At 39.2% G+C, this 24,327-nt stretch overlaps 1 protein-coding gene across 1 annotated transcript in view; it reads right to left on the reverse strand.

Annotated features, from left to right (window-relative positions):
- LOC136873961 (uncharacterized) overlaps window positions 1-24,327 on the reverse strand; it is a 76,066-nt gene that overhangs the window by 29,870 nt on the left and 21,869 nt on the right. Inside the window, exon 3 of the mRNA XM_067147360.2 lies at window positions 390-552. Coding sequence (XP_067003461.2) covers window positions 390-552 — 163 coding nt within the window. The remainder of the gene's footprint in view (window positions 1-389; window positions 553-24,327) is intronic.

Genomic DNA, 24,327 nt, shown 5'->3' on the forward strand with positions numbered 1-24,327 from the left:
ATCTGTTGGGAGACGATCTTCCAACATAAGGATAGAATTCTACCCTTTTCTCCCTTTTATTTTTATTTATGTATATTTTTTTTCTGCCTGGGAGCTGAGCTCTGATCTGATATTCCCAATCTTCCATATCCTATCTCTGACCTCCAGTTTTTCAGTGAAGGCTTTTCTGTTTAGTGACAGAACACTCGTAACGAACGTTTTTTAGTAATTTTTACTTGTAACCGTTACTTTAAAATGTTAATTTCTACTCGTAATTTATTCAAACAGAGCTGTAATCGTTACAAGGCTTCCGGGCTTCCCTCTGGTTGTTATTATTAGGCGAACTTGTTAATCTTATCACTGTACCCTTTAAAACAATAATCAAAATTTATATGTTAAATAAATCTTACCTGCCAATCTCGTGATCTACGTCGAATGATATAATGTCTAGCTGCAAAGGATCAAGAGCGGGCAATCCCAGCTGTGGAAAGGGTTTGGTCATCTGTCCTCGAATGAGTTCTATTAACGTCCTCAGGTCCAACTTGGGGGCGAATGGATTTATGAAGCCTCCCACTGTAACAGAAGTGAGTATTTAATGCCAGCCGATATTTGAAGTTAAGGGACTTGGTCGTCTGCCCCATAAGTTATTATATTGTACTTGCGATACCCGTGCGCTTTGCTTCATGACCAAATCGTAACCCGTCTTTCGAGTTCAACGATAAATGCATATGAACCGTTGTAACGTTCCAGACGTCACAGTGTAATTATGTTAATTTTATTATATGTAATTAATTCAGGAATTTAACGTCATGATATTTATCTTGGTATGTAATTGTATTATAATTCATGGTTGATCATTTGCTCACTATCATTTCATTACTTTGTAACTACGACTTGTAAACGAGGGCTGAATATCCTAATATTCACTTAGATTCTTGCGACATTCGTTTAAATTTAACTTGCAGTAGATTTCCTCTATCTTGCCACATCACCGAGGAAGAAGGAAGGACAAATTTAGACATCAAATTCTGGGAAAAGCGAGCACGTGTTCAAGCGTTATAACGACAGCTACCGTATTTCGACCAGAATAATTCAAACTGATCACCGCCTATATTTTCAAAGGAGCGTCATGTTGCCATGGATACTGAGTGAAAGGACTAATAGAAGAACAGTTGATATCATGGTTAAGACCCATCAACTCTAATATCTGGAGTGGGGAGAGACGTGTCAACTGATTGGACCACGTGTAGCGACCTGTAATTAGAGCCAGAGAAGGTTATAAAAGGGCGTGTTGGAGCTCTTGGCTTCATTCTTCTTCTTGATTCTGCATTCATTATTCTTCTTCTTCTGGATTCTTGATTCTTCGATCTTGTATATCGCTGTAGGTCTGTGAACTTGTCTTATGGTTGTTGTACCATAGTGGACTAGTGTGATAGTTTATCACTTCTACATTAATTATTTCGTTACCACGACGTGGTACTTAGGAATTTCTGAATGAGGGGTGTATAGCCACTCTCATCAGGAAGTACGTACAGCTCGGCTACTAGACCGGTTTGTACCAGTCTAAGACAATAGGTAGTATTAAACTAGATAGAAATGAAACTTCAGGGCACATTTTCAGTAAAGTTGGAAGGATTATTCATTGTGTATCCTCTCCACATAACCCAAGGAGGTTTTTCTAACTATGACTTAGGGCTCATCTCCAATATATGGGATAGAGCATAATAGGGAGTGTTAGTGTCGAAGCCATCTTCCAATTAGTGGTCGGTACACTTAGCAAGGCAGGAATGGTACTTAGCTGCAGATGAAGAGATCTCAAAGACGACCGGTGATGTTCCAGCTACAAGGATGGAAGCTTTCCAAGGACCAGCAGAACAAGACTACATGGTGAGCAAGCGAGTTAAAAATATTGCAAGTTTTCGCGAAGTAGAGTCATTCAACTTTTTGTTAAATTCATTTCCTATTTTAAATTCAGTTCTCGTTAAACCGTCGTCATTTATATTCAATATAATAAATAGTATTTTTCTAGTTCACTTTAATCAATCTGCCTTAATTAGCCTTTTGATTTCTAATTCTCCGGCTTAATGATTAGTGCACTATCACCCCACCCCTGTGATAAGAGTCCGTCCAAGCTTGATTATAAATTTTTATCTTTAAGTCATCAACTTAAAGATTGGCGCCCTTAGCTTGCATGGTTGCATTTCTCGTTCAATGATTGTTCTCCGAGAAGGGGAAGTCACATAAATGCCGCTCCAACGTAGGGCGAGAAAATCATTAAGTACGGAGCAGTTAATGACAGTAACGATATCAGAATTCGTATTATGGGCAAAATTTGGATATCCACGTTGCATTAGGAGTGTTTGATTGTGGGGAGGGTCATGGCTGATCAGACGAAAGAGGAGAGAATGTTGCGCAGTGGACGGGCGATAAAAGGCAATAACGTATTGAGTTCAGAGGAAGAGTTGTGTAGTTTAGTAGAGGAAATTGAAGATAGAAGTGTAAGTAGTATGGAGAGTGAAGGCAAACAGAAAGAAGTCAGTATGGAGTCAGATGATAGTAGGATGGGGGGCGAAGCGGAAGTAAACACTAACAATGAAAGTAATAATAATGATCAGTTAATGGAAATGATGCAGTTAATATTAAGTAAGATAGAGGATAGTAAATTTGAAATAAAAAATGAAATGGAACAAAATAAATTTGAAATAAAAAAGGAATTGGAACAAACTAAATCAGAAATTAAAAATGAAGTAGAACAAACTAAACGAGAATTAAGTAAGGCATTGAATGAACACAAGGTAGAAGCTAATAAAAGGATGGACGAACATAGCAAACAGTTACAAGAATTATTTAAACAAAATGAAAGCTTTAACAAGCAGATAGAGGAACAGAAAGAGATAACTAAGCAAAACAAACAAGAGGTAGAAAAGAAATTTGTAGAGCAGAGGAGTGAGTTGTTGGAATTAATGGGGAAGGAAAACAACTCTACTAGGGAGGAAGTAATGAGGCAGGTCACTAGTATTGATAAGAGAGTTGAGACTCAAAGAGGGGAAATACGGGTATTCAAAGACCACGTCCAACAAGAGATAGACACAGTAAAGCTTAGAATAGAAGATGAGACGCGGGCAAGTGAAGAAAGGTTTGCGATAGCTGAAGAGAATAAGATTGAAATTAGGACATTGAAAGAGAAGCAGGTTATTTTGGAGAGCGAAATTGATAGGAGAGACAAAGATGTAGAATGCCGGATGGAGAAAGCAGAAAATCAGTTAAAACAGGTGGCAAAGGATAAACAGGTTTTCACGGGAAAGCAATGTCTAGGAAATAGCTACATTAGGGAAATTGAACTACCTAAATTTAATGGGAAACAAACGAACCCGCTAGATTTCCTTAAGATGATAGAAAAACGATTTGAAAAGCGTCTAGAGGAAGGGTCTATGGACTGGGAAGACGTTATGGAAAATATTGACCATGCTTTTGTAGGAGAAACTCGGTCTTGGTTCATGGTATATATGCAAACGATGACGAACCTGAAAGAATTCAGAAATAAGTTTAGAGATAAATTCTGGAATGAAGCGATACAAGCTCGGGAGAGAGAAAGGGTGGTATTTGGGAGGTACAAACAGCATGAGGGAGTCACTATGACCGAGTACTTCCTGGCCCATGTCATGATTTTTCAGAACTTAGATGGTATAACCGAGGGGTCTGATGTAGTAAGACTACTTTTGAGACATTTTCCGGGCAGGGTGAGAGAAGCGGCCTGCATGCAAAGAGTTGGTACTATTCAGGAGATGGAGAACCTACTAGGCAGTTTTGATGCTTTAGGTAACCTTAGGAGTAGAACGGAGAATATACAGAGCTTTAGTCATCACAACGGAATGAGACATAACCTAAGAACACAGAATCACGAAGCTCGCAATCAGTTCAGACCTCAGCATAACAGTAGGAGCGGAGCACCTGAATATAGGACAGGAAATTCCCAACGGGGGCCAGAGCAATGTACTAATGAGTCCAACGTCAATACACAAAGGGAACCTTTAAACTAACCAGAGGCTGTAATCTTAGGTCAGAAGTCCAGCCTAGTACGAAGGTAGCGAAGTGTCTTGTCATGAAAGTGTTACCATATGACCTAGATGTTAGAGACGATTTGTTGTATGAACCCGAGCAGAATAATGAATATTCAAGTAATAAAGTAGTCAATCCCGTTGTTAAATTGAAAGTTTGGGGGGCGTGGGTTAAAGTTTTGATTGATTCTGGTAGCCATATATCATGTATTAGTTCTCAGTGGTATGAGTCATTAGTGAAACAGGGTATTCAGTTGGAGGAAATGCCTGTTAAGTCTACTTTCATCATTACGGCTGTTGGAAAGAAGTCTAAGCAAATTTGTAAACAAGTAGCTGTTCCGATCTGTATTAATAATTTTATTAGCGTTCAGATATGTTTGGTAATTCCGCATTTGATATTTGATCTTATCTTGGGATCTGACTGGTTAACGTTAAAATTGGCTCAGTTAAATTACTATGATTCAGTGCTAAATTTGAGGTGGAATAATGAGGATATCAAGGTCAAGTTTGAGGAGGAAATTCAAAGGAAAACGGAAGTTAGTACAGTGTGGAGAATGAGAGAGGTTTCTAAAGTTAATGAAGAGGCTAGTGAGGGCCTGAATTTGTGCCAGTTGTGGATTAATGAGGATAAAATATGTGGCTTGAAAGAAGCCGTAGGTAGAAATCAATTAAATGAAGTCCAGAAGGACAAGTTATTTGAAGTGTTATGTGAACACATGGAGATTTTTTCTGAGAAACCTGGTGTTACCCATCTGTACGAGCATTCTTTTTCTGTGCTGGATAAGACTCCATTTAGCGGACCGCGGTATCCGATACCACACAAATATGCCATAGCCGTAGAGGATCAAATTCAAGCTATGTTAGCAGACGATGTGATTGAATTATCAAACAGTCAATACGTTAATCCCTTAATTGTTGAGCCCCAGAATGAACTAGTGAGAGTGTTAGGTTTGCCTGAGGAACCACCTCGTAATGCTGAATTTTACGTCCGACTGGCACGGGAGAACCTGATTAAATCTGGAGATAAACGTAAAAGGCAGCAGAAACGTAAGGTACTTGATAACTTTGAGGTAGGTGATATGGTTTTGGTGAGAGTTCCCATGTTGTCAAACAGTGAGGATAAGGTAACAAAGAAATTTTTTCTTTTATATCAAGGTCCTTATAAAGTACATAGAAAACTAGGACCCTGTGCTTACAAGTTAGCGGATGGCGAGTGCGTAATGAATGGTTCATATAACATTAGTAGTTTACGGAGATACCTGTCGTGTGAGGTGGCTGAACCGGATTGTGAGATATAGGTCAGTAACTCGGGGAAGTTGCTACCTGTTATGTCAGACTACGAGCGGAATGAGTTTACCTTTCAATTGTGGTGGTATTTCCTAGTTGTGTTTGTAAACAAGGGAGGTGTTTGTAACTAGCGGTAGATTTACGCTCGTTCATGCCGATAGATCATCTGTTTTCTGTATGTGAGGCCATGAAATGTTATATCTTATCTCTTTTCTGAGATGTTACCGAAGGCTAATTAAAGCTGACAATGGCAAACAATTAATTTTCCCGTATGTGCATTTCTAACTTGCAATAATTTTACCGTGAGCTTAAATCGCGTGTGTATTCGTGTGAAGTGTATTGCATCCTGCTTCAAGATAAGGTTGAAACATTCGAGAGAGTGATTAAGGCGTAAATTGATTGTATCATTTGTTTTCCATGGTTTTAATGTAAAAGATTGGAAGAGAACGTGTTACTGCTATCTAGCAGAGAATGTCGGAAAGATGGAGAGTAAAAGGACTAATAGACACTCGGGAGAGTTTGTAATCTGAATTGTATATATATTATGTTATATTCTCAAAGATAATCTTGTTTTTAAAAAAATGGAAAGTTGCTCATGTTGGGCATAATTTAGTATCTAAACCTCAAGATGAACTGAAATAACAGACATTCGCAATGGTAAGCAGTCTAAGAGAGATATGGAAACAGTGAGATATAATTAATTGTATGAAAATAATGTCGCTCGTAATGGGCAGGTAATAGAGGTATTTTAAGTCAATGTGGGAGTAAGAGTGTGAGTTCTCAACTCATGTGATATTTGTTAAGAACTCATGGGGGCGTAGGTAACGTTCCAGACGTCACAGTGTAATTATGTTAATTTTATTATATGTAATTAATTCAGGAATTTAACGTCATGATATTTATCTTGGTATGTAATTGTATTATAATTCATGGTTGATCATTTGCTCACTATCATTTCATTACTTTGTAACTACGACTTGTAAACGAGGGCTGAATATCCTAATATTCACTTAGATTCTTGCGACATTCGTTTAAATTTAACTTGCAGTAGATTTCCTCTATCTTGCCACATCACCGAGGAAGAAGGAAGGACAAATTTAGACATCAAATTCTGGGAAAAGCGAGCACGTGTTCAAGCGTTATAACGACAGCTACCGTATTTCGACCAGAATAATTCAAACTGATCACCGCCTATATTTTCAAAGGAGCGTCATGTTGCCATGGATACTGAGTGAAAGGACTAATAGAAGAACAGTTGATATCATGGTTAAGACCCATCAACTCTAATATCTGGAGTGCGGAGAGACGTGTCAACTGATTGGACCACGTGTAGCGACCTGTAATTAGAGCCAGAGAAGGTTATAAAAGGGCGTGTTGGAGCTCTTGGCTTCATTCTTCTTCTTCATTCTGCATTCATTATTATTCTTCTTCTGGATTCTTGATTCTTCGATCTTGTATATCGCTGTAGGTCTGTGAACTTGTCTTATGGTTGTTGTACCATAGTGGACTAGTGTGATAGTTTATCACTTCTACATTAATTATTTCGTTACCACGACGTGGTACTTAGGAATTTCTGAATGAGGGGTGTATAGCCACTCTCATCAGGAAGTACGTACAGCTCGGCTACTAGACCGGTTTGTACCAGTCTAAGACAATAGGTAGTATTAAACTAGATAGAAATGAAACTTCAGGGCACATTTTCAGTAAAGTTGGAAGGATTATTCATTGTGTATCCTCTCCACATAACCCAAGGAGGTTTTTCTAACTATGACTTAGGGCTCATCTCCAATATATGGGATAGAGCATAATAGGGAGTGTTAGTGTCGAAGCCATCTTCCAATTAGTGGTCGGTACACTTAGCAAGGCAGGAATGGTACTTAGCTGCAGATGAAGAGATCTCAAAGACGACCGGTGATGTTCCAGCTACAAGGATGGAAGCTTTCCAAGGACCAGCAGAACAAGACTACATGGTGAGCAAGCGAGTTAAAAATATTGCAAGTTTTCGCGAAGTAGAGTCATTCAACTTTTTGTTAAATTCATTTCCTATTTTAAATTCAGTTCTCGTTAAACCGTCGTCATTTATATTCAATATAATAAATAGTATTTTTCTAGTTCACTTTAATCAATCTGCCTTAATTAGCCTTTTGATTTCTAATTCTCCGGCTTAATGATTAGTGCACTATCACCCCACCCCTGTGATAAGAGTCCGTCCAAGCTTGATTATAAATTTTTATCTTTAAGTCATCAACTTAAAGATTGGCGCCCTTAGCTTGCATGGTTGCATTTCTCGTTCAATGATTGTTCTCCGAGAAGGGGAAGTCACATAAATGCCGCTCCAACGTAGGGCGAGAAAATCATTAAGTACGGAGCAGTTAATGACAGTAACGATATCAGAATTCGTATTATGGGCAAAATTTGGATATCCACGTTGCATTAGGAGTGTTTGATTGTGGGGAGGGTCATGGCTGATCAGACGAAAGAGGAGAGAATGTTGCGCAGTGGACGGGCGATAAAAGGCAATAACGTATTGAGTTCAGAGGAAGAGTTGTGTAGTTTAGTAGAGGAAATTGAAGATAGAAGTGTAAGTAGTATGGAGAGTGAAGGCAAACAGAAAGAAGTCAGTATGGAGTCAGATGATAGTAGGATGGGGGGCGAAGCGGAAGTAAACACTAACAATGAAAGTAATAATAATGATCAGTTAATGGAAATGATGCAGTTAATATTAAGTAAGATAGAGGATAGTAAATTTGAAATAAAAAATGAAATGGAACAAAATAAATTTGAAATAAAAAAGGAATTGGAACAAACTAAATCAGAAATTAAAAATGAAGTAGAACAAACTAAACGAGAATTAAGTAAGGCATTGAATGAACACAAGGTAGAAGCTAATAAAAGGATGGACGAACATAGCAAACAGTTACAAGAATTATTTAAACAAAATGAAAGCTTTAACAAGCAGATAGAGGAACAGAAAGAGATAACTAAGCAAAACAAACAAGAGGTAGAAAAGAAATTTGTAGAGCAGAGGAGTGAGTTGTTGGAATTAATGGGGAAGGAAAACAACTCTACTAGGGAGGAAGTAATGAGGCAGGTCACTAGTATTGATAAGAGAGTTGAGACTCAAAGAGGGGAAATACGGGTATTCAAAGACCACGTCCAACAAGAGATAGACACAGTAAAGCTTAGAATAGAAGATGAGACGCGGGCAAGTGAAGAAAGGTTTGCGATAGCTGAAGAGAATAAGATTGAAATTAGGACATTGAAAGAGAAGCAGGTTATTTTGGAGAGCGAAATTGATAGGAGAGACAAAGATGTAGAATGCCGGATGGAGAAAGCAGAAAATCAGTTAAAACAGGTGGCAAAGGATAAACAGGTTTTCACGGGAAAGCAATGTCTAGGAAATAGCTACATTAGGGAAATTGAACTACCTAAATTTAATGGGAAACAAACGAACCCGCTAGATTTCCTTAAGATGATAGAAAAACGATTTGAAAAGCGTCTAGAGGAAGGGTCTATGGACTGGGAAGACGTTATGGAAAATATTGACCATGCTTTTGTAGGAGAAACTCGGTCTTGGTTCATGGTATATATGCAAACGATGACGAACCTGAAAGAATTCAGAAATAAGTTTAGAGATAAATTCTGGAATGAAGCGATACAAGCTCGGGAGAGAGAAAGGGTGGTATTTGGGAGGTACAAACAGCATGAGGGAGTCACTATGACCGAGTACTTCCTGGCCCATGTCATGATTTTTCAGAACTTAGATGGTATAACCGAGGGGTCTGATGTAGTAAGACTACTTTTGAGACATTTTCCGGGCAGGGTGAGAGAAGCGGCCTGCATGCAAAGAGTTGGTACTATTCAGGAGATGGAGAACCTACTAGGCAGTTTTGATGCTTTAGGTAACCTTAGGAGTAGAACGGAGAATATACAGAGCTTTAGTCATCACAACGGAATGAGACATAACCTAAGAACACAGAATCACGAAGCTCGCAATCAGTTCAGACCTCAGCATAACAGTAGGAGCGGAGCACCTGAATATAGGACAGGAAATTCCCAACGGGGGCCAGAGCAATGTACTAATGAGTCCAACGTCAATACACAAAGGGAACCTTTAAACTAACCAGAGGCTGTAATCTTAGGTCAGAAGTCCAGCCTAGTACGAAGGTAGCGAAGTGTCTTGTCATGAAAGTGTTACCATATGACCTAGATGTTAGAGACGATTTGTTGTATGAACCCGAGCAGAATAATGAATATTCAAGTAATAAAGTAGTCAATCCCGTTGTTAAATTGAAAGTTTGGGGGGCGTGGGTTAAAGTTTTGATTGATTCTGGTAGCCATATATCATGTATTAGTTCTCAGTGGTATGAGTCATTAGTGAAACAGGGTATTCAGTTGGAGGAAATGCCTGTTAAGTCTACTTTCATCATTACGGCTGTTGGAAAGAAGTCTAAGCAAATTTGTAAACAAGTAGCTGTTCCGATCTGTATTAATAATTTTATTAGCGTTCAGATATGTTTGGTAATTCCGCATTTGATATTTGATCTTATCTTGGGATCTGACTGGTTAACGTTAAAATTGGCTCAGTTAAATTACTATGATTCAGTGCTAAATTTGAGGTGGAATAATGAGGATATCAAGGTCAAGTTTGAGGAGGAAATTCAAAGGAAAACGGAAGTTAGTACAGTGTGGAGAATGAGAGAGGTTTCTAAAGTTAATGAAGAGGCTAGTGAGGGCCTGAATTTGTGCCAGTTGTGGATTAATGAGGATAAAATATGTGGCTTGAAAGAAGCCGTAGGTAGAAATCAATTAAATGAAGTCCAGAAGGACAAGTTATTTGAAGTGTTATGTGAACACATGGAGATTTTTTCTGAGAAACCTGGTGTTACCCATCTGTACGAGCATTCTTTTTCTGTGCTGGATAAGACTCCATTTAGCGGACCGCGGTATCCGATACCACACAAATATGCCATAGCCGTAGAGGATCAAATTCAAGCTATGTTAGCAGACGATGTGATTGAATTATCAAACAGTCAATACGTTAATCCCTTAATTGTTGAGCCCCAGAATGAACTAGTGAGAGTGTTAGGTTTGCCTGAGGAACCACCTCGTAATGCTGAATTTTACGTCCGACTGGCACGGGAGAACCTGATTAAATCTGGAGATAAACGTAAAAGGCAGCAGAAACGTAAGGTACTTGATAACTTTGAGGTAGGTGATATGGTTTTGGTGAGAGTTCCCATGTTGTCAAACAGTGAGGATAAGGTAACAAAGAAATTTTTTCTTTTATATCAAGGTCCTTATAAAGTACATAGAAAACTAGGACCCTGTGCTTACAAGTTAGCGGATGGCGAGTGCGTAATGAATGGTTCATATAACATTAGTAGTTTACGGAGATACCTGTCGTGTGAGGTGGCTGAACCGGATTGTGAGATATAGGTCAGTAACTCGGGGAAGTTGCTACCTGTTATGTCAGACTACGAGCGGAATGAGTTTACCTTTCAATTGTGGTGGTATTTCCTAGTTGTGTTTGTAAACAAGGGAGGTGTTTGTAACTAGCGGTAGATTTACGCTCGTTCATGCCGATAGATCATCTGTTTTCTGTATGTGAGGCCATGAAATGTTATATCTTATCTCTTTTCTGAGATGTTACCGAAGGCTAATTAAAGCTGACAATGGCAAACAATTAATTTTCCCGTATGTGCATTTCTAACTTGCAATAATTTTACCGTGAGCTTAAATCGCGTGTGTATTCGTGTGAAGTGTATTGCATCCTGCTTCAAGATAAGGTTGAAACATTCGAGAGAGTGATTAAGGCGTAAATTGATTGTATCATTTGTTTTCCATGGTTTTAATGTAAAAGATTGGAAGAGAACGTGTTACTGCTATCTAGCAGAGAATGTCGGAAAGATGGAGAGTAAAAGGACTAATAGACACTCGGGAGAGTTTGTAATCTGAATTGTATATATATTATGTTATATTCTCAAAGATAATCTTGTTTTTAAAAAAATGGAAAGTTGCTCATGTTGGGCATAATTTAGTATCTAAACCTCAAGATGAACTGAAATAACAGACATTCGCAATGGTAAGCAGTCTAAGAGAGATATGGAAACAGTGAGATATAATTAATTGTATGAAAATAATGTCGCTCGTAATGGGCAGGTAATAGAGGTATTTTAAGTCAATGTGGGAGTAAGAGTGTGAGTTCTCAACTCATGTGATATTTGTTAAGAACTCATGGGGGCGTAGGTAACGTTCCAGACGTCACAGTGTAATTATGTTAATTTTATTATATGTAATTAATTCAGGAATTTAACGTCATGATATTTATCTTGGTATGTAATTGTATTATAATTCATGGTTGATCATTTGCTCACTATCATTTCATTACTTTGTAACTACGACTTGTAAACGAGGGCTGAATATCCTAATATTCACTTAGATTCTTGCGACATTCGTTTAAATTTAACTTGCAGTAGATTTCCTCTATCTTGCCACATCACCGAGGAAGAAGGAAGGACAAATTTAGACATCAAATTCTGGGAAAAGCGAGCACGTGTTCAAGCGTTATAACGACAGCTACCGTATTTCGACCAGAATAATTCAAACTGATCACCGCCTATATTTTCAAAGGAGCGTCATGTTGCCATGGATACTGAGTGAAAGGACTAATAGAAGAACAGTTGATATCATGGTTAAGACCCATCAACTCTAATATCTGGAGTGCGGAGAGACGTGTCAACTGATTGGACCACGTGTAGCGACCTGTAATTAGAGCCAGAGAAGGTTATAAAAGGGCGTGTTGGAGCTCTTGGCTTCATTCTTCTTCTTCATTCTGCATTCATTATTATTCTTCTTCTGGATTCTTGATTCTTCGATCTTGTATATCGCTGTAGGTCTGTGAACTTGTCTTATGGTTGTTGTACCATAGTGGACTAGTGTGATAGTTTATCACTTCTACATTAATTATTTCGTTACCACGACGTGGTACTTAGGAATTTCTGAATGAGGGGTGTATAGCCACTCTCATCAGGAAGTACGTACAGCTCGGCTACTAGACCGGTTTGTACCAGTCTAAGACAATAGGTAGTATTAAACTAGATAGAAATGAAACTTCAGGGCACATTTTCAGTAAAGTTGGAAGGATTATTCATTGTGTATCCTCTCCACATAACCCAAGGAGGTTTTTCTAACTATGACTTAGGGCTCATCTCCAATATATGGGATAGAGCATAATAGGGAGTGTTAGTGTCGAAGCCATCTTCCAGTTAGTGGTCGGTACACTTAGCAAGGCAGGAATGGTACTTAGCTGCAGATGAAGAGATCTCAAAGACGACCGGTGATGTTCCAGCTACAAGGATGGAAGCTTTCCAAGGACCAGCAGAACAAGACTACATGGTGAGCAAGCGAGTTAAAAATATTGCAAGTTTTCGCGAAGTAGAGTCATTCAACTTTTTGTTAAATTCATTTCCTATTTTAAATTCAGTTCTCGTTAAACCGTCGTCATTTATATTCAATATAATAAATAGTATTTTTCTAGTTCACTTTAATCAATCTGCCTTAATTAGCCTTTTGATTTCTAATTCTCCGGCTTAATGATTAGTGCACTATCACCCCACCCCTGTGATAAGAGTCCGTCCAAGCTTGATTATAAATTTTTATCTTTAAGTCATCAACTTAAAGATTGGCGCCCTTAGCTTGCATGGTTGCATTTCTCGTTCAATGATTGTTCTCCGAGAAGGGAAGTCACACCGTGTTACATAATAATCGAATAATATTAACAAACAAGTGAACCAGATCCTCGGCGTTTTTCAAATTATAGAATAAAATCACAGTTGTGAAGTAACTGATTAAACATAATGGAATTACTTTTAATGAATACTTTTTAGAATCCGCCTCTGTGGTGTAGTGGTTAGTGTAATTAGCTGCCATCCCCGGAGGCCCGGGTTCGATTCTCGGCTCTGCCACGAATTTTGAAAAAGTGGTACGAGGGCTGAAACGGGGTCCACTCAGCCTCGGGATGTCATCCTGGAAGTCGTTTTCCGTGGTTTCCCACTTCTCCTCCAGACAAATGCCGGGATGGTACCTAACTTAAGGCCACGGCCACTTCCTATCCTCTTTCTTGTCTATCCCTTTCAATCTTCCCATCCCCCGCAAGGCCCCTGTTCAGCATAGCAGGTGAGGCCGCCTGGGTGAGGTACTAGTCATCCTCCCCAGTTTTATCCCCTGACCCAATGTCTGAAGCTCCAGGACACTGCCCTTGAGGCGGTAGAGGTTGGATCCCTTGCTGAGTTCGAGGGAAAAACCGTCCCTGGAAGGTAAACAGATTAAGAAGAAGAAGAAGAAGAAGAAGAACACTTTTTAGAAATGTTTACTTGTAATCGTTACTGTTTACAAAATGTAATTTTTACTCGTATTTTACTTTTTTTTGCTGTTTGCTTTACGTCGCACCGACATAGATAGGTCTTATGGCGACGATGGGATAGGAAAGGCCTAGGAAGTGGAAGGAAGTGGCCATGGCCTTAATTAAGGTACAGCCCCGGCATTTGCCTGGTGTAAGAATGGGAAATCACGGAAAACCATCTTCAGGGCTGCCGACAGTGGGGCTCGAATCCATTATCTCCCGATTACTGGATACTGGCCGCACTTAAGCGACTGCAGCTATCGAGCCCGGTCGTATTTTACTTCTTGAAGTAGAATTGTAATAGCAGCGCTGTGGAAGCATACAGCGAGCCACCTGGTGACGAATGAACGTACCACTACAGCTGCAATGAAAAAGCATTCGTAAATTCAAACCCTCATTGTTGTAGAAGTCTTCCTCGTGAACAGTTTAGATGTTCCTCTGAAGGTGCGGAGCAAAGTTCTCTGCAAAACGTAAAGAGTTTCACCTTATTTTCTTGACACGGCATAAGCCCAATCATCTCCACAAGTATGGGCCGTAAAAGCATCAATGAAGGGGAGACGTAGGCAGAATTACAGTCACATGTTTGATTACACATATCTTCCACATTTTTCACCAAATCTAATTGAAACTTGGTACACTCATTGAAAATGACCTAGTGAGTTGTTGTGTATGTTTAAGGAGCACTGTGATAATTTTCTCTTAAGTTATTGAAGTATTAATTTTTCATACGCCACTGTCTTTCGGTACACATTTTGAGTAAGATATGACTTCAAATTTCAAATTCAAAATATATTAATAATCTACACTAGCATAGAGACTTTAATGTGCAGTAACTCTTTCCTAAATATTTTTGTTGATTTTCTGTATTTTTTTTGCACTTGATGGAAATTTTTTCTTAGTTTTAAAAAAATATTTTAATGTATAACACTTTTCTTATTCAACATATTAAAATCTACTCCACTTCAAACTTCGTATGTACTTGGATAACTTGTGTTCAAAATTTTATGAAATTACATCAAGTAGTTCTTGAGATAGTTGTACCTAAAGTATGAAAAATGTGAAATTCAGAAAATCCAAGAAAACTTTTCATAATAAAATTTTCAAGACTACACCTCTCCTAAAACTCTCGATAACCATACTCCTCTTCTTGGTTAGCATCCTCTGCTGCTCCCTTGTCTGCTCTGCTTCTCTACCTAGCTGCTAATTTCATACTCTCTTCTCTAACGTCTTCCACTGAATTCAAAAGAGACATGTTCATAGCAGTGTATCTTGGTGTTGGAGCAGGCATGTTCATAATACCATATAACAAGTTCCCACTTTCTATACCAAGATCAACACACCTTAGGCCATAAGCAGACCTAATGTTTGCTTCATAAATTCTGTTATTGGCCTTGGCTGCTTTCAATGGTACATCACTGTTGCAATTTTCACACAAAATGTGTAATGTACATGCTAAATCTTCTCTCATCATCCATCAAGTCACCTTTCCTCCACAAACAGAACACCTGCAAGCTTTCTGTATTACTTCTGCTAACAATACAATATCAATAATTCTAAACCCACTCCTTCCTCCATCATTTTCTTCTTCTGGCAGAATGCCTGCTCCGACTTTCTGCTTTGAAGAACTTACATATGAATCCAGGTTCGCAATTTTAGGTCTATCTATCCCTAACCTCACCATGTCTTCTTGACTTTGTGTTGTTTATATGTGAGTGTTCACCGGGCGAGTTGGCCGTGCGCGTAGAGGCGCGCGGCTGTGAGCTTGCATCCGGGAGATAGTAGGTTCGAGTCCCACTATCGGCAGCCCTGAAAATGGTTTTCCGTGGTTTCCCATTTTCACACCAGGCAAATGCTGGGGCTGTACCTTAATTAAGGCCACGGCCGCTTCCTTCCAACTCCTAGGCCTTTCCTATCCCATCGTCGCCATAAGACCTATCTGTGTCGGTGCGACGTAAAGCCCCTAGCAAAAAAAATAAAAATAAAATAATAATATGTGAGTGTTTATACTTCTTATACACTTTATCAATCCTAGGCATTGTGTAAATACATATAGGGATCACTAAAGCGCTGAATTACACCAAGTGATCACTAAACCACTGAAGTACACCAATTATAGAACTCACATACACACACAATTATTGAATCAAGTCCTTTGTCAACCACAGCCTTCCTAATCATGCTGCCTTGTTTCTACAACTGCCTGGTCAAGAAGGAAAAAATATCTGGCCTTCTATAAATTGTTGTCAGAAGTTTAACTGACAGAACTGTGCAAGAAGACATCTTGCAATGCCACAGAGGCTGAGTAGTTGGCGTGTCATACTGCAGTGCATGATTCTTTAATTTTTTAATGGCATTTGTAGTTCGAATTTCAATGTAAAATGTTGGGATTATATTTTCCTTAATATATACCGTCAAGAAAAACCAATAAAAATAAATTGTGATTTTTTTCATGTTTTCTGCCTACGTCTCCCCTTCAGAATTGTAATCGTTACATTCCAATCATTGTTATATTCTAGGAACAGATATGCATCGCATGCAAGCAGAAATGGGAAAAATTAAGTGATGTTGAAAATAACTCTTTTTAGTTCCACTACGGCAGAACCAGTAGTTTCACCAGTGCTATCTTACCTCTCGAGTATTTCCATGAAACTTATCCTACAATACCCATTACTGCAGGGAATATTCTCAAAATTAAACACAGATATTCACCGAGCTCGATTGCTGCAGTCGCTTAAGTGCGGCCAGTATCCAGTATTCGGGAGATGGTAGGTTCGAACCCCACTGTCGGCAGCCCTGAAGATGGTTTTCCGTGGTTTCCCATTTTCACACCAGACAAATGCTGGGGCTGTACCTTAATTAAGGCCACGGCCGCTTCCTTTCCACTCCCTGCCCCTGTCCCATCGTCGCCATAAAACCTATCTGTGTCCGTGGGACGTAAAGCAACGTGTAATAAAACATACATATTCCGCTTCCTTCCCACTGCTTGCCCCTGTCCCATCGTCGCCATAAGACCTACCTGTGTCGGTGTGACGTAAAGCAACTTGTAATAAAACATAAATATTCCTATGCTAAGAACACAAAATATTCCTATGCTAAGAACACACAAAATAAAATATGTTTTCTCTGCAAACTTTCATGCAATTCTTAAAATTTCACTTCATTGTTAATTGTATTCCATGTATTATGTATTTTATCCTTATAATTAGCTGCCTCTGTGGACCCGTGGTAGAGTGTCGGCCTCCGGATCCCAAGATAGCGGGTTCAAACCCGGCAGAGGTAGTCAGATTTTTGAAGGGCGGAAAAAAGTCCATTCCACACTCCATGTCGTACGATGTCGGCATGTAAAAGATCTCTGGTGATACATTTGGTACTGACCCAACAAAATTAATTAAATCTCAGCCATAGACGCCCAAGAGAGATCAGGTTTACTCTGTCTGCCATCTAATGGACCTAGAGTAAAACGGAACGTCGAAATTGACGAGCAGACAGCCAGATGGCGTCAAATCGAAATGTCTGCACACGGTACGATTATTATTATTATTATTATTATTATTATTATTATTATTATTATTATTATTATTATTATTATCCTAATAATTTATTGTATTGCTTATATTCATATATTATATTTATAGTATTATAATTTCATTGACGTGGTTATATTGTGTTGTGCTACCAACTTTCTCCTGTTTTGAACCCACAAATCTAAATTGCGTAGTTCATTGTGCGTACTTTCATTTTGTTTAAATTTTGTGTTCTGTTCGTATTTTTATAACTTTTGACATAGATGATTGCGTTAGGTGTATTTTAAGCATCTGGTTAGAGGGAAGAGAAGAACAGGAAAAAATAAAACAAAAATGAAATAAAATAAAATAGAACGTTAACAAATATATTTATGTTTTTATTCTTTAACTATGTCTTTGCTGGCGGGATGTAGTGTTTACAGTGCACTGTGTCTTCTGGTATGGGCTATATCAATTTTGTTACTTTCATTGACCTGTATCAGTCTCATCCTTGGCTTTGACAATATGAAAGTGACTGAGGTATGAGTGATGCTAGTAATACCATTCCTTATGCAGCCAGTCCCTGCTATGAATGGTGTGAAAATATCGCTCATAGGGTCGGCGGGTGCATGCATTTCAGTGGATTTGACAGACTGATATGTAATAGCAACGGCTGGCTCGGTGAGGAAAGCAACGGGAAACTACCTCACTCCTCATTTCCCTAGTACGCCTCTTCAGTGACGCCTAGGCTATTTATGACAGCTGTTGGCGGAGCTGCAGAGGATCAAACCAGCCTTCGGGCTGAACACCCAACACAGAATTCTTTAACTCATGAAGTTGTTAGTCCGTGTATTTCGAACATTGCAATTGGGCGAATAGTCCGTTATGGTCATTACCAAATAAATAAATAAATAAATAAATAAATAAATAAATAAATAAATAAATAAATAAATAAATAGGAGTCAATTAATATTATAAATTAACTAGAATAAAAGGAGCGTGATAGGCGAGTGGCATCTTCACTGGCTTTTCACCAAGGTGGTTCTCGTTGAATCCCCCCAATGTAAGTGATTTCTTCAAATAAAAAGGCACGTTCTAGTGGTTCAGAACTCTCGTAAAACTAGAGGTTCCGGTATCAACAGTCACATAACATTACACGCTATGTTTTTCTTTAATTTCAGTAACCTCAAAAGTTCAAAGATGAAGCATTTAAAGCAGGACCGTGTTTACTTGTGACAGTTACGAACAGTAGATGGATTATAGAACTTGCCACACTCACTTCAGTAAGTATGCTGGAATAATACCTCCTTTCGAAGTGCGATTTAGCTTTCTCAGTGTTATTTCTAGTTGATCGATTGATGTCGATCACTCCTTACATCTAGTATCTTATCACATTGTCAATATTGCTCGACTCATGTAAAGACCAAATTATATCTATGGCTTCTCACCTCTATCGGCTACCATAATCGAACATCTGTATCGCCATGCTCAACTTAAATGTAATTATTTATTCTTGATATTGTTAAAATAAATTGTGTAACTGCTGTTCCTTACAGCCCGCTTTCCTGTTCTCTCTTTATTCCCGAAAACTTACGATCCTTTCCTAAGTTTTCTCCAGTGTACATCAATGAAATACGTAAGCAAAAAGTGTTACCATCTTTAAAGGGAGATAAGTACATGACCTTGAGCTAAACAGCCACGGGTACTGCACATAAAATGTTGAGTGTAAATAAGACTGATATCTTATTGAAACTAGGAAAATTCAGCATAAGCCGAAAGAAATACACAAACTACATTGTAGGCCGACTAATGTCAAACCATAATTTAAGTTACAAAAGTTTTGATAACAAGAAAATATAAAAGTATAAAGATTACAAGAAAACGTTAAGTTTTAATAGAGAAAAGAAAATTGATTGACAAAAATTCAAAAAGATTATTTAACTAGATTACAGGATCACAGTATTTCACCGCATAACCGTCGCCACCTTGTAATCGTCGCATCATTTATTTTCAATACAAGAATCGGATTTTAAATGTTCATAGCATAATCGTCGCACATCCAAATTTTGTTCATCAATCAGTTTAAAAGGTAAACGGAAATGCAATGTATGCTGCATATGAATGCGCAATTTAAATACGTATAAGGCTTATCAGCAACTTGGCAACACGGTCACGTTTGCGAGATGACGTACAACATATAAATAAATAAATAAATAAATAAATAAATAAATAAATAAATAAATAAATAAATAAATAAATAAATAAATAAATAAATAAATAAATAAATAAATAAATAAATAAATAAATAAATAAATAAATAAATAGATAAATAAATAAATAAATGCATTAATGAATTAACAAATAGTACCGGTATATGTACGAGGCATGGATTACCAGTAGTTTGACGTGGGTGCGAGACAGTGTACAATTTTTTACAGCAGTGGCAAATTATGAGTTCTGATTTGAAATACGTAACATTCGCTGCAGTGTATCATATGAAATGTTACAAATGAAGGCTCGGAAGGAAGGTAGCGTGCGAACACAACGTTCCCATAATTGGTTTTGAGGCGAGTTGTGGGTGCGTTATGAGGTTTATATAACGATACAATCTGTCGGTGTGAAGGGGAACAACACTGTGTCAAAGATTGCCTGCTGGTTACATAGACAAGATTGCAAGTTTTCACCGATTTGTCTTACATTTGCGCCAGAAAAATGTATACTTACTTCCAGTCTTTTTCGATACCGTATGCCTCGCAACAGGACCATTGCACTATAAGATCATGGTGTGTATGAAAACTAGCGATAGTGAGAAATTACGACTCACGGCAATGCTTGCCATTACAGCTGACGGAAGAAAGTTGCCGCCTTACATACTATTCAAGAGGAAAACGATGCCTAAGCAAATACAGTTTCACCGTGGAAAAGGGTTAGAACTCATGCTAGACTGCGTTAAGACTGTGTGGGATAGAAGACCCGGTGCACTACTGAAACAGCTAGCACCGCTTATTTTAGATAGATTCCGAGGTCACCTCGTGGACGAAGTGAAGCGACTTCTTAATGAAAGTAAGACAACAGGTAGCCATTCCCGGTGGCCTAACATAACGCTCGCTGAAAACACTAGGTGTCCATTCTTCGACTTGTCATGCTCGTGAGCAATGAAAAGCTGGGACCTTATACCACCTGAACTAGTCTCCAAGAACTTCAAAAAGACTTGGATTTCGAACGCACTAGAACGGATCCTAAGATGACGCTGTGTGCAGTGACGAAGAATCTGATACTGGTATGAGCAACGGCGAGGACGACACATCAAATACTGAAACCAGCGATAGCATCACAGAAGATTTCGAGTAAATTGTTTACCAGGAAGTCTGTATTTCACAATAATGCAATCACTTTTTGCTAGTGTAATATTTTAACTTTAATGCTCTGATTAATGACAATTAACGTAATAAGTTCATTTTTATTTTCAGATTGGAGATACGTTCACCGAACTGTTGCGAATAAATTATGAATTTTGATTTAGACTATTTGAATTATTTTGTTGTATATACGCGACTATTGCGTGCACACTGAACTTGTATAAAATACAATTTAGTTTTAATAATTTTTTCAGTAATACAAATACTGGTTTTAAAATATTCTTCAGGGTAATGGACGCGCCCTACAATTTTTTCGAAACTTTTGGTATAAAAGGTGCGACGATTATGCGGTATTATTATTAAAGTAATATCGTGGATCACAGGGGGATAAGAAGCGCCAGGGTTGAATGGGTGTACAAGGAATGAACTAGTGTAAAATATGAAAAAATAGAAAATCTGAATGAACAACAACAATATTAATGAGCTCGTCAGCTCTAACAATATATGGGACTTAGAAGTCCAAACGTCAGGTACAAAACTTGAGATAATTATCAATTTGTTGATTTACATAGGAAAGAGCCTTATCACTCTTGACAGGAACAATATTTTATAAGAGCATGTTTTGCTCCGATCATTTACACAACATAGGAGTCTGCGCTGCATATGTACCATATACCCGCCTCGCAGAGGCATTAGTTTCTTACGGCGCACTCCAATTCCCCCTTAAAACCTATCGGTTGGCCTCAATTAAAGTATTTATGTGGGCTGATCTATTGCTCAACAGATATTTAATTCGGGAACTAACTCAAGAACAATTACCGAATAAACAGGGGCATAATTGCCCATACTAAATGGCCTTAATGGCAAAAGGAAAAAGGTTGATAGTTGTTGTATGTCCGGCGCTCCCTTCTCGCTCCGCCAGCCAGCTGCACGCGCGCCTGTGTATCATTCTGCTAGCTTCGACGCGCAGCCCTCAGTGCGCGTGCCTGACCATCGAGTGTACTATAAATAGGAGCTCCCTGCCTGCTCACTTGCCCACTTGCCCCGGTGTCCAGCTCCAGAATACACCCTACGTCGAGCACGGAGGCTACTCCTCTTGAAAATGTGCTTCGACCAGGTGGACTGAATTTCTGGCAGTACGAGGTTTCACCTCTGGTCACCGCTCCCTTACCTGTTTCCGCTGCCTATGTCCCGTAATTCTTTTACAAGCCATTTTCATTCCCTAACTTATGCAAGCTCCCTTAGTTCGCTAGGTGGAATTTCTTCAATCAATTGAACTTGCTTTTTAGGAATTCAGGCACTTCAACAACCAAGGACTCTCATGAACATTTATGTTAGTGTGCCAGATAGTTCTCGACTATCAAAGTGTCAATTCACAAAGACTATCTTTTCGAGATAGAAGTGTATATAAAGACTGCAAACCTGTATATATTGTATAAAGACAGACTTTTCTCAAGATTCAATATTCCTTTTTGCTTCAAAACAAATTTCAGTTATTTGTGTAAATATCATAAAGTGAAGCAAATAAAGTTGTGTTCTGTAAACTTCAACCTTGGTTACAACACAACTCTATGGCGACGAGGTAAAAAAAAAACGACACTACAATTCATCGGCCCCAGTCGCCAACTCTATGGCGACGAGGTAAAAAAGCAACCAACTACAATTCTTCGGTCCCAGTTGCCAACTCTATAGCGACGAGGTACACACGAAACCAACACTACAATTCAACGGGCCCAGTCGTCAACTATACGGCGACGTGCTAAGCAACAACGACACTCCAACCAGTTCTGACACACAGCTTCCCTTACTCTTGCTTGCACGCATCTCGCAATGGCTACTGCGGAACAACTCGCTACGGTCTTCCAAGCCTTACAGCAGCAACAACAACAGTTTATGCAACAACAACAGGCAGCATTAATTCAGGCTATTCAAGCTATTTCTGTCTCTACACAGCCATCAGCTATTCCTCCGTTCTCTGCTTTTGATCCGGCTAAGGAAGAATGGTCAGTTTATTTAGCCCGCTTGCAACAGCATTTCATCTGCCATTCTGTCACAGATGATCAACGCCGCCGCGCACTATTTCTTAGTTCGGTTGGCAATGCTACGTGTGAATTACTACGTAAATTAAGTCCAGAAGAACACTTATCTGAGGTACCCTTCACGCAGCTCTTAGCCCGTCTCACGGAACACTATGCCAAAGCTCCTCACATAGTGGCTGCTCGCTATAAATTTTTTCAGAGCAGAAAGCAACCCCATCAGACACATACTGAATGGATAACTGAATTGCGTGGTCTAGCTAAACCCTGCCAGTTCATCTGCTCCAAGGACGGTTGTGGTTCATCCTACACTGATTCTCTCATTCGGGACATGATAATTTTACATACTCCTGAAGAAAAAATACGTTTTGACGCTGTCAAGCAGAGTAACCCTTCTTTAGAAGACGTCCAGCGTATTGCTACGGTTTATGAGCTTACTACCAAGACTGCCGCAGCCATAGCTTCTCCACACGAAGTTGCACAAGTCTCGCCTCAGGCCCGCAAGTCCTCTGCTACAGTGCACCGTACGGATAAGGCGCTCTCCACCAAGCATTCTCGCCAGGTTCCCTCTCGTAATGCTACACGGAAGCCCAATTCTAAAAGCACCTCGAAACTCCTGCCTTCCTGCAGAGGTTGTTTCAAGCATCATGAACGTCGTGACTGTCGTTTTTTCAAAGCTACTTGTCAACGATGTAATAAACTTGGACACATTCAGACTGTCTGTCAAAGTTCGCTCCGCCCTGCTCAGACTACTGCAGCGCGCCGGAAGCATATACAGCCCCGCCAAGACATGGAAGTTGATCAGATCAATCTTATTCTTCCCACAAAGGATTCTCACAAAATCATCATTCCTCTCTCATTCTCTGATCGATCTGTCGATTTTCAATTAGACACTGGATCACCTGTCTCTATTATTAACCTGACTACCTACCACGACTTAGGTTCACCTTCATGCTCTCCAGCTGACATCCAGCTCGTGACATTTAACAAGAAGAAAATTGACATCAAAGGTCAAATTAAGCTTCAGGCTAGTTATAAAGGAATTCAGAAGGCCATTCCTCTTCTCGTAGTTAACAACTACACTGCATCAAACATTATGGGCATGGATCTATTTAACTTATTTGGTTTCCAGATACATGACAACATTAACGTCGTATCTACATTGCATCCTACTTCTGACGTTACCGCTCTCCTGGCGCAGTTTCCTGAAATCTTCGACTCTCAGCTCGGAACAGCAAAAGACTATACAGCTCACATACAGCTGAAATCCGGAGCTAAGCCTCGCTTCCTCAAAGCACGTCCAGTACCCCTAGCACTTCAAGACCAGGTCACGAAAGAATTAGAAAGATGGATACAAACTGGCATTGTTGTACCAGTTACTTCTAGTCAATGGGCTACTCCACTCGTGGTAATCAAGAAACCTGATGGTAATGTTCGACTTTGTGGCGATTTTCGATCTACAGTCAACGCACAACTCGAAACCGATATCTTTCCTATTCCACGTCCAGAAGACTTATTCCGTCGTCTCTCTGGTGGACAATTCTTCTCTCGAGTTGATCTTAAAGAAGCATATCTCCAGCTACTTTTAGACGAAGAATCTAAGAAATTTCTCACACTCAACACTCCTCTCGGACTGCTCCAGCTCCAGCGGCTCCCATTCGGTGTTTCATCCTCAGCGGCTATTTTTCAGCGCTATTTGGC

This window comes from Anabrus simplex, chromosome 5 (genome assembly GCF_040414725.1).
Source record: "Anabrus simplex isolate iqAnaSimp1 chromosome 5, ASM4041472v1, whole genome shotgun sequence".
Lineage (NCBI taxonomy): Eukaryota > Metazoa > Arthropoda > Insecta > Orthoptera > Tettigoniidae > Anabrus > Anabrus simplex.